This window comes from Zeus faber, assembly GCF_960531495.2.
Source record: "Zeus faber genome assembly, chromosome: 17".
NCBI classification, from domain to species: Eukaryota; Metazoa; Chordata; class Actinopteri; order Zeiformes; family Zeidae; genus Zeus; species Zeus faber.
In genome coordinates, this window is record NC_137204.1 from 30,748,545 (window position 1) to 30,766,760 (window position 18,216).

At 46.1% G+C, this 18,216-nt stretch overlaps 2 protein-coding genes across 2 annotated transcripts; one reads left to right on the forward strand and one right to left on the reverse strand.

The window, feature by feature from the left end:
- Positions 1 to 245: 245 nt before the first annotated feature.
- On the forward strand, positions 246 to 2,526 carry tmem267 (transmembrane protein 267; the record flags this gene model as incomplete). Its single annotated transcript, XM_080017747.1, has 3 exons — positions 246 to 335; positions 1,506 to 1,967; positions 2,188 to 2,526. Exons 2-3 carry the CDS (start codon positions 1,548 to 1,550, stop codon positions 2,524 to 2,526), a joined length of 759 nt encoding a protein of 252 aa, XP_079873873.1. The 5' UTR covers positions 246 to 335; positions 1,506 to 1,547.
- A 6,576-nt stretch (positions 2,527 to 9,102) lies between these two features.
- LOC307243594 (cystatin) lies at positions 9,103 to 16,828 on the reverse strand. The gene is made up of 5 exons (XM_080018452.1): positions 16,702 to 16,828; positions 11,223 to 11,315; positions 10,918 to 11,069; positions 10,561 to 10,662; positions 9,103 to 9,367 (listed from the first exon to the last, which is right to left on the reverse strand). The coding sequence occupies exons 2-5, from the start codon at positions 11,308 to 11,310 to the stop codon at positions 9,269 to 9,271; spliced, it is 441 nt and encodes a 146-aa protein (XP_079874578.1). The 5' UTR covers positions 11,311 to 11,315; positions 16,702 to 16,828; the 3' UTR covers positions 9,103 to 9,268.
- Positions 16,829 to 18,216: the final 1,388 nt, after the last annotated feature.

Genomic DNA, 18,216 nt, shown 5'->3' on the forward strand with positions numbered 1-18,216 from the left:
TCATATTAATATTAATCATATTGATGTTCGTTTGTTGTATGATATTATTATCACTCTATCCCGACATATCAAGGAAAACGGTAATAAATAAAAAAGTAGAATAAAATAAAATAGAGAATAAAATATAAAATATTACTCGTGGGCTTTAAATGTGTCATTTATGTTTTTTAATTTTTAATAATGGACTTCCGGTCCCGCTGTGGCGGCACTTCCGGTGTGTTCAGCGTCCGCTCGGAGTGACGTCACTACCAGTGATGATGATGGTTGTGACAAGTTTTTATCGTCATGTTTCTATGGATTCATGAAGGAGCGTCGTGTTGTTCTAGTTGTTTCAGGTAATTACAGTGTTATTAGCGTTAGCGTCTCTGCTAGCCGCTACACTCTGAGCCCCGGCTGGCTAACAGCGGCTAGCGGTGTTAGCATCTCATCAGGCCGACCGGAGAGACTCCGTCCCGCAGAGACAGCTGGCTAACAGCGGCTAGCGGTGATAGCTCCGGTGTAGCGAGTGTTCATCACTTGGATGTGTGTAATTTTATGATTATTGTAGTATTTGTACATTTCGGGATTTTCATTTGTATTGGTTAAAAACAGTCATTATGGTTTATCTCACAATCCACAGGCATAAGAGATATGCACCGGATCAGAGCTTAACAACAAAGGTTGCTCAGTTGCCCCTGGCAACCGGACACGGGCCCATGACAACCATCAGCTGCGATCTGGTTGCCCCGTTGTCAACAACATTAGCGTTGAAGTATTGATTATAATTATAAAGGATCCTTCCCACTCATAACAGCGCTTTGTTATGGATGGATCCACCGACAGCCGCCATTTTTCGTGACGAGCCACTAGTTAGCCGCTAGTTAATCACCGGGTGCGCACTAGTTAGCCACCAGTTAGCACAGTGCTACTAGTAGGGTTAGAGTAGATGCTGTGGTCATCCCAGACACCGCCCTTTTCACGGATTGGCCACAAACAATGAAGCAATGGGATAAACAGAGTTGACGGGACCCGGTGACAAAGCGCCTCATGCGCCTGCACCAAAAACAACACAAATGTAAATAATATTGTCATGGAAACGCACCTGGGTGACGTCATTACTGCGTAATTGGAGTCAGATATAGTCTTATCTTCATAACATTCACAACTGTTTTGTCAGCAAAATGCAACCACAAGCTCTATTGGAGTTGATCGGTTTATTATGGGCTGTTGGACCACTGGTGAGCAGCCGTTTTAGCAAAAATCAGGCACTAACTAATTGGTTGCCAGGTTGCCAACCATGCATCAGCTGTTTATTGCCAAGACTGAAAAAATGGTTGCCCAATTTAACGCTTGTATAATATAAGGTATACAGTACATGGTTATTGTTTTTGGCAACGGGGCAACCAGATTGCTTGGGACAGTTGGTGCTGGCTCAGATCTGGCAACCGTTACCTGGCAACCAGTACCTGGAGTATAACTGTCAGTCTCCTTTTCACAAATCCTCCTTTTGTTTCCTCCTTCCTCAGTTTCCCAGAATTCCTCTGAAGCCCCACCCCCCTACTCCCAGGATGCAAGGATTCTACTCAAAGCTGGAGTCTCCCTCCTCCTCCCCCACACACTCCTCCTCCTTGGTGGCGGACCCGGTCTCGAAAGAGGGCGTGGCCCTGGCAGAGGAGGCTGAGAAAGCCCGAGCGTTGCTCCGTACTTTTAGCTCCGCCTCCCTGGCGGCCTCGGCGGGACTGGCCGTCTTCTGTGTGGTAGCCGACGTTGCCGTGGCATCGCTCACCCACTCGGTTGCCGGGCGTCAGCACCTGTGGGCACGCGCCGCTCTGGACAACGCCGCGCACGGGGTCATCGGCTTCTGGGCGTGGGCCATCGTGGTCGGGCTGCGCCGGCGCAGCGACCTGCAGGAGGCGCTGCTGGCCGGTGGCGTGGCGTCCATGTTGGATCTGGACCACTTCTATGCTGCGGGGTCCCTGTCCCTCCAGGTCGTCTGCTGTAATCTGATCTGATCTGATCTGATCTGATCTGATCTGATCTACTGTAATCTGATCAGATGTAATCTGCTATAACACTGTGTAATCTAGTGTGTAATTATATGTAATTAATACATTTGTTTCACCACCCTTGCTCCACCCTAATCTGGTGTGTAATCTGTAATCAAATATAGTCTGTGAGAAAGTAATCTATTACTCCCCCTCCCACCAGGCGGCCCTCTCCCTCCCTCGTCGTCCCCCCCTCCACTGCTCCACCCTGCTGGCGGCTTCCTGCCTCGCACTACGCCTCATCATGGCCGCCCTGCGGCTGAAGGACGCGTGGCGGGCCCTGCCGTGGCTGGTGTTTGTGGCGGGTGCCACCCACCACGCCCGTGACGGGGCCCGCCGCGGCCTCTGGCTCTGGCCCCTGGGCCACACCCCTCCCCTCCCCTACTGGCTGTATGTGGGCGCCACGGCAACGCTGCCGCCGCTCTGCGCGCTGCTCATGCACCTGACCGGGGCGCAACACGCTGCCAGGGCGGCCCGCCACGGGGTCGCCATCGATGTGTGAGGGCGGAGCCAAGCATCAGGAATGTACCTGATGGTAGAAACGTCGTGAAGGAGACGTGAAGAACGCAAGGACTCGCAACAACTCAAAACCAACTTGAAACAAGGAGGTTTTCTAGGATCGGGGACCTGGTGCACAGCAGATGTCAACGTGTAGGAGTGGAGGAGGAGTGGGCGGAGTTCATCTGAAGAAGCCCCGCCCGCTGCCGTGTCGTTTACTAGGACACGCCCCTTGAAAATGGGGGACTTTCTCGCACACTTTTACAAAATGGACTCTGCCCTGTACCACAATTGAAAAGGAAAGTGTGGGTTAGAGTCCTACACTTAAGCCCCGCCCCCTCCAGCTGGTTCCCACAGGAAGCCCCGCCCCCTGCAGCTTCTCGCTGTTTATTAAAGTTTATTCATATGACACGTGACCCGTGTCCACACCAAACATGACGCTTCCCAACAGGCTGATTGCTTTCAGGGGAAGCCACGCCCCCTCGCTTGTTTCTCACAGGAAGCCCCGCCCCCTGCTGTTTCGCTCAGGAAACCCCGCCCACCCATGTTTCTCACAGGAAACCTCGCTCCCCGCTGTTTCCCACAGGAAGTCCCGCCCCCTGCTGTTTTCCCACAGGAAGTCCCACCAGACAGACAGACACAGGTTAGTAGACAGGCAGGCAGGTAGGTAAACAGACAGACAAGGGGGCAGACAGACAGTTTAGATTCAGTTCTAATTCGATTTTTGAATTCGCTTTGAATTAGCATCCTTCCTTCCTTCCTAGGAAGCCTCCTCACTTCCTTCCTACCTAGAAACCATCCTTACTCCCTAACTAGGAAGCCTCCTAACTTCCTTCCTACCTAGGAAGCATCCTTCCTCCCTAATTAGGAGGTGTCCTAACTTCCTACCTCAGAAGCATCCTTTCTTAACTAGAAAGCATCCTAACTTCTTTCCTACCTAGGAAGCATCCTTCTTCCCTACTTAGGATGCGTCGTAGTTCATCTGCTATATTTGTTCCAATGTGACTTTTATTTTCACAACGTTGCACTTTAATTTATGAACATTATTTAACATTTCTTATTTTATATATTTTTTATTTTACATCCTTTATTATTGTACATATGTTATTATGTTACATACGTTATTATTTTCCATTTTACATATGTTATTTTACTTTTTCACATATTTTATTATTTTGCATTTTTAATATATTATTATTTGACATATTTTATTATTTAACATTTTATTTTTTACATATGTTATTATGGTTAGGGGTAGGGTTACCCTAACCCTAACCCTATGAATGACATGTTTTATTTTGCAGGTAAATGTTGAATGTAAATAATGATGAATTGTCACGTGACGTTTGTTCTTTTTGTCACAATAAAACTTTAAACCTGGTTCTGTTTCACTGGTACTCTGCACTGACTTGACACTTTATTAGGAGCAGCTCCCTACTCAAGCCCGATTGCTCACACCTGGGATCAATTACCTGCACAGTATTTAGTCCCAGCTTCCCAGTCTTTCCTTGCCAGACCGTCAACCAGCTTTCCCCGAGTTTTATCGCTATTGGCTCCCTTCCAAGTTCCTATTCCTAGTTTATGTCTCGTTGTCTAGTCTTCCCCTTACCTGCTTGTCTCCTCTCGTCGACCCAGTCTGTCTCTCCAAATCCAGCCAGCCCGGTTTACCTGCCTGTCTCCGCTCGTCGACCAAGGCTGCCCGTCCATCTCCATCCAGCCTGGTTCCCCGTCTCCCCACCCGGATCCTGGACCCCATCTCCTGGTCATCATCCCTGCCCTGCCCTGCTCCATCCCTACCCGACCGGGTCCCCCCGGCCGGCTCCACCGTCCCGGCTAATAAACATCCTTTGCCTGCCTTCCGTGTCGTGCGTTTGGGTCTCTCCAAGTTCTGGTCGTGACAGTACGGTCTGGCCAGGAAAACATGGACCCAGCCGACACAGAAGGGCTCCGCCGCGCACTCCGGGACCAAGGAGTGTTGCTTGGGCAACATGACCAGGCCCTCCGGGACATCGCGGAACACCTCCGGACCATCTCGGCGGCCGTCAGCAGCCTGCAGGGTCCTCCGGCCCCCGTGGCCCCCCCTGCTCCTCCGACCCGCCCTTCTTCCCCCACCAGGGCTCCCAGCGCCTCTCTCGTCCCCCCTGAGCCCCACGTTCCGGCTCCAGCGCTTTACGACGGCGATTTCGGCACCTGCCGCGCCTTCCTCGTGCAGTGCACGGTGGTTTTTCAACAGCGGCCGTCGTCGTACGCCTCCGATAGTGCCCGCACCGCGTTCCTCATCTCCTGCCTGAGAGGGGCGGCTCTCGGCTGGGGTTCCGCGGTTTAGAATCGGGGGCCCCGTGAGTCTCCTACGATCTGTTCACCCGCGAAATGAGGAGAGTCTTCGACCACCCAGTTTGCGGCAAGGAGGCCGCCAGAAGACTCCTCTCCCTCCGCCAGGGTTTCCGTAGCGTCGCCTCCCTCGTCGTCGAGTTCCGGACTCTAGCCGCAGAAAGCGGCTTGAATGACGGAGCCCTGCAGGACGTGTTTCAGCACGCCCTGAACGACGAGTTGCGGGACGAGTTGGCAGGGCAGGACGAGCCCATGGACCTGGACCAACTAGTGGAGACCGCCATCCGCCTGGACAACCGACGACGGGAGTGCCAGCGCGAGAGGGAGGGGGCGAGACTTCAGTCCGTGCCTCCCGCCTGGGCGGCCACGCCCTGGTCTCCAGCGCCCACTACTCTTGGGCGCCTCAGAAGTCCCCCGACTCTCTCCGATGCCGAGCCAATGCAACTAGGTCGCTCCTGGATCTCCCCCGAGGAGCGAGCACGCCGCATACAGACCGGCGCCTGTCTGTATTGCGGCCGGCTGGGACACCTCCGAGCCACCTGCCCGGTCCGGCCACGAGAGAGCGACTCCTCGGTAGGGTTATGTTCCGGTCGCTCTAGCGCCAACCCTCTCTCGCGTCCGCTGCTCCCAGTTACCCTCTCGTGGGGAGATATAACGCGCTCTTCCTCCGCTGTCATAGATTCCGGGGCGGATGCGAGTTTTCTCGACCAGGGACTAGCACGCCAGCTAGGGCTGACACCCGTCCCTCTCCCCGCACCGCTAGATGTCAAGGGGCTGAACGGGTCACATCTGACCCGGATTACCCACCAGACAGTCCCCCTAAAGCTGCTACTCTCCGGCAACCACCGTGAGTCCTTAAGGTTCTTCCTCATTGATTTCCCCACTGAACCCCGTGGTTCTGGGGTACCCCTGGCTCCAGACCCACAACCCTCAGATGGACTGGCGCTCGGGCTCGAGCTCCTGGAGCACACACTGTCATGCCCACTGCCTCTGCTCGGCCTCAACCCCGCTGCCGGGCGCGCAGCCCGGGGTCCCCAAGAGCCCTGACCTGCCCTCGGTTCCGTCGCAATATCTGGACCTGGCCCCGGTCTTCAGCAAGCAGGGGGTGCTATCCTTACCACCTCATCGCTCCTACGACTGCGCAATCAACCTCCTGCCAGGCGCCCCCCTCCCCTGCAGTCGCCTGTATAACGTCTCCCGGCCCGAACAGGAGGCCATGGAAACTTACATCCGCGACTCTCTCGCTGCCGGGATTATTCGCCCCTCGTCTTCTCCGCAGGGCGCAGGGTTCTTCATTTCCTTCCGGGGGTTCATCATTGGCCGAGGAAGGCTGGAGATGGACCCCAAGAAGGTGGCCGCCGTGGTGGAGTGGCCAACCCCAGCCAATAGGAAGCAGCTCCAACGGTTCCTCGGGTTTGCAAACTTCTACCGGCGCTTCATGCGTAACTTCAGTCGCATCGCTGCTCCCCTCTCAGCTCTTACCTCCACCGCAGTGGCCTTCAAGTGGACCCCCGCGGCTGAGGCTATTACCTGCACAGTATTTAGTCCCAGCTTCCTAGTCATTCCTTGCCAGACCGTCAACTAGCTTTCCCCGAGTTTTATTGCTACTGGCTCCCTTCCAAGTTCCTAGTGCCTGTTCCTAGTTTGTCTCGTCTTCCCCTTACCTGCTTGTCTCCTCTCGTCGACCCAGTCTGTCTCCAAATCCAGCCAGCCCGGTTTACCTGCCTGTCTCTGCTCGTCGACAAAGGCTGCCCATCCATCTCCATCCAGCCTGGTTCCCCGTCTCTCCACCCGGATCCTGGACCCCATCTCCTGGTCATCATCATCCCTGCCCTGCTCCATCCCCACCCGACCGGGTCCCCCCGGCCAGCTCCACCGTCCCGGCTAATAAACATCCTTTGCCTGCCTTCCATCTCCCTGTGTCGTGATTTGGGTCTCTCCCAGTTCTGGTCGTGACACAAACACCTGTTGTGAATTTTGCCGTTCAGCTCCTTGTTGGAGAACAGCAAGTTGTGCAAAAAGTACTGAAACATTGAACAGTTGGACATGTGCATTCAAAGGTTTAGAGAAGGTCAAATGAAGTTCACCTGTAAAGGTTATAGTGCATTTTAGCTTCATCCTGAAATTTCACTTGAAAGCCCAATAGCCCTAACTTTTTGTGAGTTTATATGGGGTAAGGGTTACATTTCGGGTAGTAAAAGTTATGTGGGTGACACCACCTGTCTCGTCCATGCTCTGGATGGTGTTGTGCTCAGCAGCATTCCACTCCATTCTCCATGTAAAGCGTAGACATTACATTTGTTTTGTATCATCAGTTGCTCAAAACCTTTTGAAATAAGTTGTTTGATTTCCTCTGATTATAGACCCAGTTCGGACGCCATCCGGAGCCTTCAGTTCCGGTGCTTTTCTCCGGGGGCTGCCTCAACATCGGTCAACACCAAGGAACTAGGAGGGCAGGGGGCCCCCAGGTCCCTGCCAGAGCTCCACGGGGCCACATCCCATTCCCCCAGGTGTGTACTATGTCCACACACACACGTATGTGTATAGAGGGGCTATAGGATGACACAAACCACCCCTCAATGAATAAATACATTTATGTCAAAGTGCTCAGAACATTGGGTATAAAATCATAATTCAAATAATTGATGTCCATGCAAATGTAACTCACACCAGGGACACGAAAGGAGGCTTGAAACAAAAAGAATAAAGAAAGTGCTGTGAACAATGGCGGCTTTTGCACCTCTGACCATAAGTCCATGTCCACACGGAGCGTACAGCGCAGCCGCCACCAGCAGGGGGCGCCCGGCTCACACTTTAAAATGAACGACGTCGCCTCATGTTCCCCAGACGTCAAACAAAACAGTTGGAAAAAGAATCCAAAGCAACCAAGCAGAGAGAACGATGACATGCAAATGCAATAAAATGAACAGTAATAACAATTATAACAACAACAACAACAATAACAATTATAACAACAATAACAACAATAATAATAGTAATACAACAATTATAACAGTAATAACAATTATAACAACAATAACAACAACAACAATAATAATAGTAATAACAACAATTATAACAGCAATAATAATAATAACAATAATAACAACAATAACAACAACAACAATAATAATAGTAATAACAATTATAACAACAATAATAATAATAAAAATAACAATAATAACAACAATAACAACAACAATAATAATAATAAAAATATTAATCATAATAATAATAATAATAATAATAATAACAATAATAATAATAACAATTATAACAACAACAATAATAATTATAACAATAATAAAAGTAATTATAATAAAAAGTATAAGAATAAAAGAGAGAAGAGGGTTGGGTTTAAGGATTCAGGGTTTCGGGTTCAGGGTTTTGGGTTTAAGGATTCAGGGTTTCGGGTTCAGGGTTTTGGGTTTAAGGATTCAGGGTTTCGGGTTCAGGGTTTAGGGTTCAGGGTTTAGATTTAGTGTGGTGCTTGTCTGCGCCCTGGCTTTGGGTCTGAATAAGCGGATGGTTTGTGATGTGAATACCAGTGAACGTGTTGGGCTGGTAACTGGCTTTGTGTGATGGTGCGTGTGTGTCTGTGGGTTTGAAGAAAACCTTTGTCTGCAAAGCACCTGTGGTGTGTGGATGGGATGGTTTGAGCAGCCACACCTGACCTGGATCTAGATGATTGGGATCAGGGTGGCTGCATACCTGATGCTCGTTGGTTGGTCTCAGGAGCAGCAGGTAAAACCCCCATCCCCACACTCACTCAGGAGAGGAGCCCTGTCATGACGTGTTCCATCTGCTCCTGGCTTGTTCCAGCTGGCCCACTCTCTACAATAAACTGATGTTAACAACCCCGTGTTCTGTGTCTCTGTGTCAGAGGGCCTTGGAAATGTCACTTAGGTGGTGTGTAGAAAGCGGAACAGCCTCACGCCTCGGATTTATTGCTCACAGCCGATTTTTTTCGTTTGGCTGTTCACATTATTTTTGAAATGCGGCCAGTATCACATTCCAGTGTGAACGGGTCACGGTGCTGAACCGACCGCCATGCCCACAAGTAACAGGGACGTGACACGCAGCACGCTGTCGTACGGAAGTAAACATAGCAGGAAAACTGTGGTGGTTGTCGGGCGAGTGGGGCCAGGCACCTTGGTGGGGGTGGGGGTGGAAAAATACGATGCTTCTCCTCAATAAAAATAAAAATAAATACAGCAACAGCATATCAAAGATCACAACTCAGATCAGCTGCGGGAAAAAGAAAAACAATTTTTATTGTCAAAAAGCCGTTTTACAAAATAAAAAAACCTACAAAAGTAAAGAACAATACAATAATTCTTCTGACTCCATGGTTTATCCGGGATGGGCGAGGTTATGGACCGGACAGGGCGTGGTTAGGACCATGAAGGGCGTGGTTAGGAGCCGGAAGGTGCTGGCCTTTGGCAGGAAGTGCTCACCACCTCGTGTTTGTCCATGCGAGGATCGAAGCGCACATCAAATGTGCATGTGAGTCGCTGAAATAATAATAATGATGATAACAATAGTAATTCACAATAATAAATAATAACAATCAATACATAATAATATAACAATTAATACATAATTGTGATAATAATAAGATTATTATTCTTATTATAAATAATAATAATAATAATTATTATTATTATTATTATTATTATGGTTATCATAAACATATATATACAAAGCACATTTAAGAAATAAAAAAAAAAATACTATTTGATCAGCGAATCATAACACACATTTATTATTTCCTTCTCTTTTGTTCCATCTCAGTCCTTCATTGTTTACACTCTTCACACTGCAATTTAAGAAAGCGCATGCAAACCGACAGAACACAAGCAAATGGTAAAAAACACAACTGCATGAACACAAACACTGTTAACTCTGTTAATGTGGTTGTATTTCCTGTTGATGTGGTTGTATTTCCTGTTGATGTGGTTGTATTTCCTGTTGATGCGGTTGGGTTTTCTGTTAATGCGGATGTGTTTTCTGTGAATACGTTTGTGTTTTCTGTAATTATGTTGGTGTTTCCTGTTAATGCTGTTGTATTTCCTGTGAATGCAGTTATATTTCCTGTAAATGGGGTTGGGTTTTCTGTTAATGTGTTTGTGTTTTTTGTGAATACGTTTGTGTTTTCTGTTAATGTGGTTGTTTCCTGTTAATCCGGTTGTGTTTTCTGTTAATGTGGTTGTGTTTTCTGTTAATGTAGTTGTGTTTCCTGTTAGTTCAGTTGTGTTTTCTGTTAATGCGGTTGTGTTTTCTGTTGATGTGGTTGTGTTTTCTGTTAATGCGGTTGTGTTTTCTGTTGATGTGGTTGTGTTTTCTGTTAATGTGGTTGGGTTTTCTGTTAATGTGGTTGTGGTTCCTGTGAATGTGTTTGTGTTTTCTGTTAATGTGGTTGTTTTCTGTTAATACGTTTGTGCTTTCTGTAAATACGTTTGTGTTCCTGTTAAGGCTGTTGTGTTTTCTGTTAATGTGGTTTTGTTTCCTGTTAATTTAATTGTTATTTATTTATTTATTTATTTATTTATTTATTTTACATTTTACAACCTTCTAATTACTACACTCTCGGCCTCTTGAGTTAGTGCCCACCAAAATGTATCTTTGGATACATTTATTTGTGTTAAAAGTCAATTTTTAACACAGGCAGGTCCATAAAGCTAGCTTGCTAGCAGGTGCGCATCACCTTTTTCCCCAGAGTGCACTGCTCCAGTTCGCGACTCTCCAATTTCAGGCATTTGGTTTTGCCCAGGACGGCGTCCATCTTGAATTCGATCACGTTGGTAACCTAATGAGAAATAAAGGATAACTTCACAATGTCTCCTACCCTGTCTACTAGCTCCTGGACTGTCTCCTAGCTCCTACAACATCTCCTAGCTCCTACACTGTCTCCAAGCTCTTGGACTGTCTCCTGGCTCCTAGACTGCTTTCTAGACTAGCTCCTAGACAATGTTTTATCTCCTAGATTGTGTCCTTTTTCCTAGGCTGTCTCCTAAAGTGTCTCTTAGGTCATAGACTGTCTCCTTGTCTTCTAGCTCCTCACCTGCATCCTAGCGGACAGGATGTCCGCCAGCCTGAATGTCCTCCTGTTCTTGGAGCGGGCGTTGAACTCGTGGACAGCGTGACGCGCGGCCGCGAGGACGTCATTGGAGCCAACGTCCCTGTCGGACCACCCGCCATTTTGAAAATGGCTTCCTGTCATAAACAAACAAAGAGACACAAACAACATCAACTGTAACAACACTGGACAAAATGTTCGATTTTCAAAACAACAGTCTTGTTTCTCTGTTCACTGTTAATCTCAATAATTTACTGATGAAATATTTCAAATTCAAAATGGCCGCTTACGGGCACTGATGACTTCCTGTTGCACTTCATCTCCTAGACCGAGATGGACGGATGCCAGACAGATAATGATGGAGAGATGAGGAGACATTTTACCTGGGTGGAGAGGGACGGCACAGGAGAAGAAAGTCCAGTCTGGTGAGGACACCCCCACCACAGACTAACTGGACACCCCACCTTCAGCTGACAATGGCATAGAAGAACCCCACTTAAGAACCCCACTTAAGAACCCCACTACGGTGCCCTCCTCCCTTGGTGAACTGAGACACAGATTTACACAGTTGGAGATTAAGCAAGTCGAGATGGAACACACAATCAACACACTCCAATCTGGACAGACAACAGTCCAGAACAAAAACAACCCCTCACGCAGACTCAGTAACACAGAGGGGGCGGTAGACATGTCGGCTCTCTGAACTGTGGTGAAAAGACTCCAAGACAATGAGGATGCTTTACTGCAGGAGACAGCTGAAGAACGGAATCCAGATGAAACACTCAACCAATCAACAGCACCAGCACCACCAAGTAAAGAGCTCCAAACCCAAGAAATTCCTCCTCCAACAAACCCCACTACCAGACCTCCAGAAAGCAACCAACCAAAACAAAATCCACAAATTGTGCTCCTCATGGACTCAAATGGGAGGTATGTGGAAGAGAAAAAAAACTTTTCCCAAACCACACAGTTGCTAAACTCAAGTGCCAGGATACCCGCCATGCCATGGAGCTGCTGACAGAGGACCCCCTGGGGTCCCTTAGCCACATCATCATCCACACCGGCACAAATGACCTAAACTGCAGGGAGAAAAGGGGACAAAATCTGTCAAGAAAGAGCTTCCTCTACACTCCCCAACACAAATATTGTCATCTCTACTCTGCTACCAAGATGGGACTTCCCCCCCGTCTTCATTCAAAGAGTAAACACACAAATCTCCAGCGAGGGTGCAATGAAGCCAAATGTTTACTTGGCTTGACTCCCACCCCACCCAGGACCAGCATAGCCTGTACGACCAATTGCACATCTTCAAGGCAACAGTGCCAATTTTTACAAAGACTCTGAAGGACTTTGCACTCCTCAAACAAGGAAAACATCTACCTGTTTGCTACAGGTAGATGTTCCCCCAATGGACATTCCCCCAATGGACTCCCCAATATTTAAGGATGACATGTTCTCCATCCTGGAGGATGAGATGAACCATTTCCAGGCTCATGGCCACATGGTAGTCTTTGGGGACCTCAATGCCAGGACAGGACGAGATCCTGACCCACTCAGCCCACAGGGAAACAAGCACCTCCCAAGAGGTGGACAGATACCCTCTCCGATATGCCCCCCCAGACACACCTACGACAAAGCAAAAAACAGACATGGGTCATAATTCTTACACTGTCGTTTGCGAGGCCTGTATATGTACCCGTTGACTGTACCTGTAGAGTCAACGGGAGGCTTCGAGGAGACTCCTACGGTCGGTACACCTACAGCTCATCTCTTGGTTACAGTACAGTAGATTACTTCATCACTGACCTCAGCCTGGTGTCTCTCAGAGCGTTAACCGTCAGCCCACTAAAACCCCTGTCAGACCACAGCAAAATGAGAGTTGCGTATGTAACTACAGTTCGATGAATTCTGGATGACCGCCAGAGGCAGTGTTTAACATTGGATTTATCCACCTTGCGCATTAACAGTCAAGAATTTTATATCAACAAAGTCACATGTGATCCCCAGTGCCCAGGTGCTGCCCCTAAATAACCACATGCAAACCGGGGCTCTGTTCCTGTTGATGGCCCTGGTAGAACTGCCCCTGCTATGGCACTTGGAGTGGTGACATTGACCCGATAGTATCTGGTCAACGTGCAGGGGGGTGCCTAAGAAGCTGCGGCGCAGATGTCTTTCAAGGGTAAGCAGGCAACACCACTGCCTGCCTTGTACTGAACTGCTCAGGACAGGAGGGCCCTGCAGAGGGTGGTGCCTTCAGCCCAACGTACCACTGGAACCACCCTCCCCTCCCTGCAGGACTTATACACCAGGAGGTGTAGTAGCAGAGCTGCAGCGTCATGAAGGATCCTCATCACCCCAACAACGGACTGTTCCAGCTTCTGTGGTGGAGCAAGAGCCTCCACAGCCACACAGCGAGAACAGAGACTGAGACGGAGTTTCTACATCAAGACATAAGAACTGTCAACGCTGACCTCACCAGGGGTCCTAACAAAAAGTACTGAGACACTCACACTGCCTTACTGTACTGTATGTAGCGTACTGTACTGAATACTGTATCACTGCTCTGGGTTACTGCATACTGTACTGCATACTGTATCACTGGACTGGGTTATAGCATACTGTACTGCATACTGTTTCACTGTTCTGTTTACTGCACACTGTACTGCATACTGTATCACTGTACTGGGTTACTGCATACTGTGTTGTATTGCTGTTCTGTTCGGTGTTACTGGTTTGCTGTAGTGCTGTTGAATACTGTACTGTATATCTCAACACATACTACCTCACTTTATTCACATGTACTTTACTGCACATATCTGTATATATACATAATAGTGTATTCCTCTTATTTCTATTTTGTATTCCAACTCGGTATATTACCTGTTTACTCTTATTTTATTCTATTACTATCCTAATTACCTTTTAGGAATCAGTTAGTTCAGATAGTCAGTTAGTTAGTTAGTTGAGTTAGTTAAGTAGTTCAGTTAGTTACTTAGTTGAGTTAGTTAGTTGAGTTAGTTAGGTAGTTCAGTTAGTTGGTTCAGTTGGTTGAGTTAGTCGAGTTAGTTAGTTGAGTTAGTTAGTTGAGGTAGTTAAGTATTTCAGTTAGTTGAGTTAGTTCAGTTAGTTAGTTCAGTTAATTAGTTCAGTTAGTTATTTCAGTTTGTTCAGATAGCCAGTTAGTTAGTTGAGTTAGTTAGTTAGTTAGTTGAGTTAGTTCGTTCAGTTAATTAGTTAGTTCAGTTAGTTAGTTCATTCAGTTCAGTTAGGTAGTTGAGTTAGTTGAGTTAGTTAGGCAGTACAGTTAGTTTAGTAAGTTAGTTTAGTTAGTTGGGTAGTTCAGTTAGTTGGTTCAGTTAGTTAAGTTAGTTAGGTAGTTAAGTTAGTTAGTTTGTTCAGTTCAGCAAATTAGTTTAGTTAGTTCAGGTAGTTATTTCACTTTTTTTCAGATAGTCAGTTAGTTAGTTGAGTTAGTTGAGAAAGTTAAGTAGTTCAGTTAGTTAATTCAGTTAGTTAGCTCAGTTAGTTAGTTGAGTTAGATAGGTAGTTCAGTTAGTTAGTTCAGTTGGTTAGTAAGTTGAGTTAGTTAGTTCAGTTAGTTCAGTTAATTAGTTTAGTTAGTTATTTCCGTTTGTTCAGTTAGTTCAGTTAGTTAGTTAGTTAGTTTAGTTAGGTAGGTAGTTCAGTTAGTTAGTTGAGTTAGTTTAGTTAGTTCGGTAGTTCAGTTAGTTAGTTGAGTTAGTTAGTTTAGTTTGTTCGGTAGTTCAGTTAGTTAGTTCAGTTAGTTAGGTAGTTCAGTTAGTTCAGTTTGTTTGGTTTAGTTAGTTATTTCATTTTGTTCAGATAGTCGGTCAGTTAGTTCAGTTAGTTAGTGCGTTGAGTTAGTTCGTTGAGTTAGTTCGTTGAGTTAGTTCGTTCAGTTAGTTAGTTCATTTAATTAGTTAGTTCAGATAGTTCAGTTAATTAGTTCAGATAGTTCAGTTAGTTTGTTAGTTAAGTTAGTTCATTTAATTCGTTCAGATAGTTCAGTTAGTTCAGTTAGTTCAGTTAGTTTGTTAGTTAAGTTAGTTCAGCTAATTAGTTAGTTCAGATAGTTATTTTAGTTCATTTAGATAGTTCAATCAGTTCATTTTGTATAGTTAGTTCAGTTTGTTCAGTTAGTTCAGTTAAATTGTTAGTTCAGATAGTTCAGTTAGCTAGTTTGGTGAGTTCAGTTAGTTAGTTAGCTGGTTAGTTAGTTAGTTCATTTAGCCCAGTTTGTTAGTTAGTTAGTTAGTTAGTTCAGATAGTCAGTCCAGTTTGTTAGTTAGTGAGTTCAGTTAGTTCAGTTAGTAAGTTCAGTTAGTCAGTTAGTTAATTCAGTTAGTCAGTTAGTTAGTTCAGTTAGCTAGTTAGTTCAGTCAGTTAGTTCAGTTAGTCAGTTAGCCCAGTTTGTTAGTTAATTAGTTCATATAGTCAGTTAGTCCAGTTTGTTAGTTCAGTTAGTTAGTTAATTTGGTGAGTTCAGTTAGTTAGTTAGTTAGTTAGTTAGTTCAGTTAGTCAGTCCAGTTTTTTAGTGAGTTAGTTCAGTTAGTCAGTTAGTTGGTTCAGTAAGTCACTTAGTTCAGTTGGTTAGTTAGTTCAGATAGTCAGTTAGTTCAGTTAGTTAGTTAGTCTGTTAGTTCATTTAGTTAGTTAATTTAGTGAGTTTAGTTAGTTAGTTCAGTTAGTCAGTCCAGTTTGTTAATGAGTTAGTTCAGTTGGTTCAGGAAGTTAAGTAAGTTAGTTAGTTCAGTTAGTTAGTTAGTTCAGTTAGTCAATTAGTTCATTTAGTTAGTTAGTAAGTTAATTCAGCTAGTTATTTAGTTCAGTTAGCTTATTAAGTTAGTTAGTTCAGTTATTTTAGTAAGTTCAGTTAATTAGTTGGTTTAGTTAGTTCAGTTAGTTCAGTTAGTTAGTTTGTTCAGTTAGTTAGTTCAGTTAGTTAGTTAGTTTATTAAGTTCAGTTAGTTAGTTAGTTTAGTTAGTTCAGTTAACTAGTTCAGTTAGTTTTGTTAGTTAGTTGGGTAGTAATTATTTTAGCTGTTGTGCCAGTTGTGCCAGTACTTATTGTGCATTATCTCCGGGTCCATTGAAATGACATTTAACTACATGTATGTATGTGATAAATAACATCTTCAAATCTTCAAATCTTGATAGACAGATAGATAGATAGACACACACACAGACAGACAGACAGATAGATACAGACTGACAGATAGATAGATAGATAGATAGATAGATAGACAGATAGATAGATAGATAGATAGATAGATAGATAGATAGATAGATAGATACAGACAGACAGACAGACAGGCAGGCAGACAGACAGACAGACAGACAGATAGACAGACAGACAGACAGACAGACAGACAGATAGATAGATAGATAGATAGATAGACAGACAGACAGACAGACAGACAGACAGATAGATAGATAGACAGATAGATAGGTAGATAGATAGATAGATAGATAGATAGATAGACAGATAGATAGATAGATAGATAGATAGATAGATAGACAGACAGACAGATAGATACAGACAGGCAGGCAGACAGACAGACAGACAGACATACAGATAGATAGGTAGATAGATAGATAGATAGATAGATAGACGGATAGATAGACACACAGACAGACAGACAGATAGATACAGACAGACAGATAGATACAGACAGGCAGGCAGGCAGACAGACAGACAGACAGACAGATAGATAGATAGATAGATAGATAGATAAATAGAATCTTACCTGCAGTTTCGTTGAAAGTTGAAGTACGAGTTGTGCTTCTGACGGAGAGAAAGAAAGACTAACTGTGGAACGAATGACACATAGAAAGAGACAGAGAGAGAGAGAAATGCTGACTGGAACGAATGACACATAGAGGGAGTGAGAGACTTTCAGTGTGGAATGTTTAACCAACCAGCCAAAGCCAGTGGGTGTGTCTCCCTGTCCATCCATCCATCTATCTATCTATCTGTCTATTATTATTGTATGACTTATAACTACTGAATTTGTTTAAAGACTTAAAGCCTTAAGAATGATTTAATGTGAAGAAAGTCATATTTTGATTCAATGATTCGTACATGTGGGTTTATTTATTTATTATTATTATTTTATTATTTATTAATCGTGCAGCCCTACTTCAGAAATGATAACCACCGTTAGGAAACCCACCCACAGCCACAAACACGACAGCATCGTTCTAAGAGTTAAAGTTTGGATATTTCCAAACCAGAAGCCGTGGGTCGATAAATCCATATGCTGCGCTCTGAATGCTCGCACGGCCGCTTACAACGACGGTCTTGTATCTGGAAATATGGACAATTACAAAGCGGCGTCGTACAACATGCGGTGGGCGGTGAAGGACGCCAAACGGACGTAGACACAGTGGAGCTACAGGTGGAGAAACAGGACACCAGACGCTTGTGGCAGGGCCTGCAGACTATTACTCACAACAAGAGCTGCTCCTCCCCAGCCACGAGTGTGGACGCGTCCCTCACCAACCAACTGAACTCCTTTTATGACGCTTTGAGTCTGGCAACAGCACTGCTAGCTAACCAGCTAACTGGAGTTACACCGCTGGGGATGAGCGCCCACTCTCAGTGTCTGAGCATGACGTCAGGAGGGCTCTGATGCAGGTCAACACCAGGAAAGCTGCGAGCCCAGACGGCATATCTGGGCGAGTACTGAAGACCTGTGCTAACCATCTAGCTCCGGTGTTCACTACGATATTCAAGACCTCCCTGGCTGAATCAGTGGTCCCGTCCTGCTTCAAGAGGTCCACCGTTGTTCCTGTCCTGAAGATCGCCTCCACAGCCTGCCTGAACGACTACCGTCCGGTGGCCCTCACCTCGGTGGTCATGAAGTGTTTCCAGAGGCTGATTAAGGTTCACATCTGCGCCTCCCTCCCCCGCACCTTGGACCCATCAAGTTTGCTGACGACACCGTCATGGTGGCCTGATCACTGATAGCAATGAGAAGGTCTACTGCGAGGATGTGACGGACCTGTAAATCTGCTGCCAGGACAACAGCCTCCACCTGAACGTCAGCAAAACTAAGGAGCTGATTGTGGACTTTGGGGTGAGGATTACAGCTGAGACGCACGCACCCTTGGTGATAAATGGGACTTCTGTTGACAGGGCGTGCAGCTTCAAGTACCTGGGAGTCCACATCACAGAGGACTTAACATGGACTTTACAAACAGACACTCTGCTGAGAAAGGCGATGCAGCGTCTTTACCACCTCAGGCAGCTGACGAAACTC

What these genes read in the sequence shown, in the direction of transcription:
- LOC307243594 (XM_080018452.1), bottom strand. Translation starts at nt 11,310, where the DNA reads ATGTCTCCTCATCTCTCCATCATTATCTGTCTGGCATCCGTCCATCTC. An exon ending in ACAGGAAGTCATCAGTGCCC is followed by an intron (nt 11,070 to 11,222) that starts GTAAGCGGCCAT and finishes TGTTTATGACAG; the next exon opens with GAAGCCATTTTCAAAATGGC. An exon ending in AGTGCACTCTGGGGAAAAAG is followed by an intron (nt 9,368 to 10,560) that starts GTGATGCGCACC and finishes TTATTATTTCAG; the next exon opens with CGACTCACATGCACATTTGA.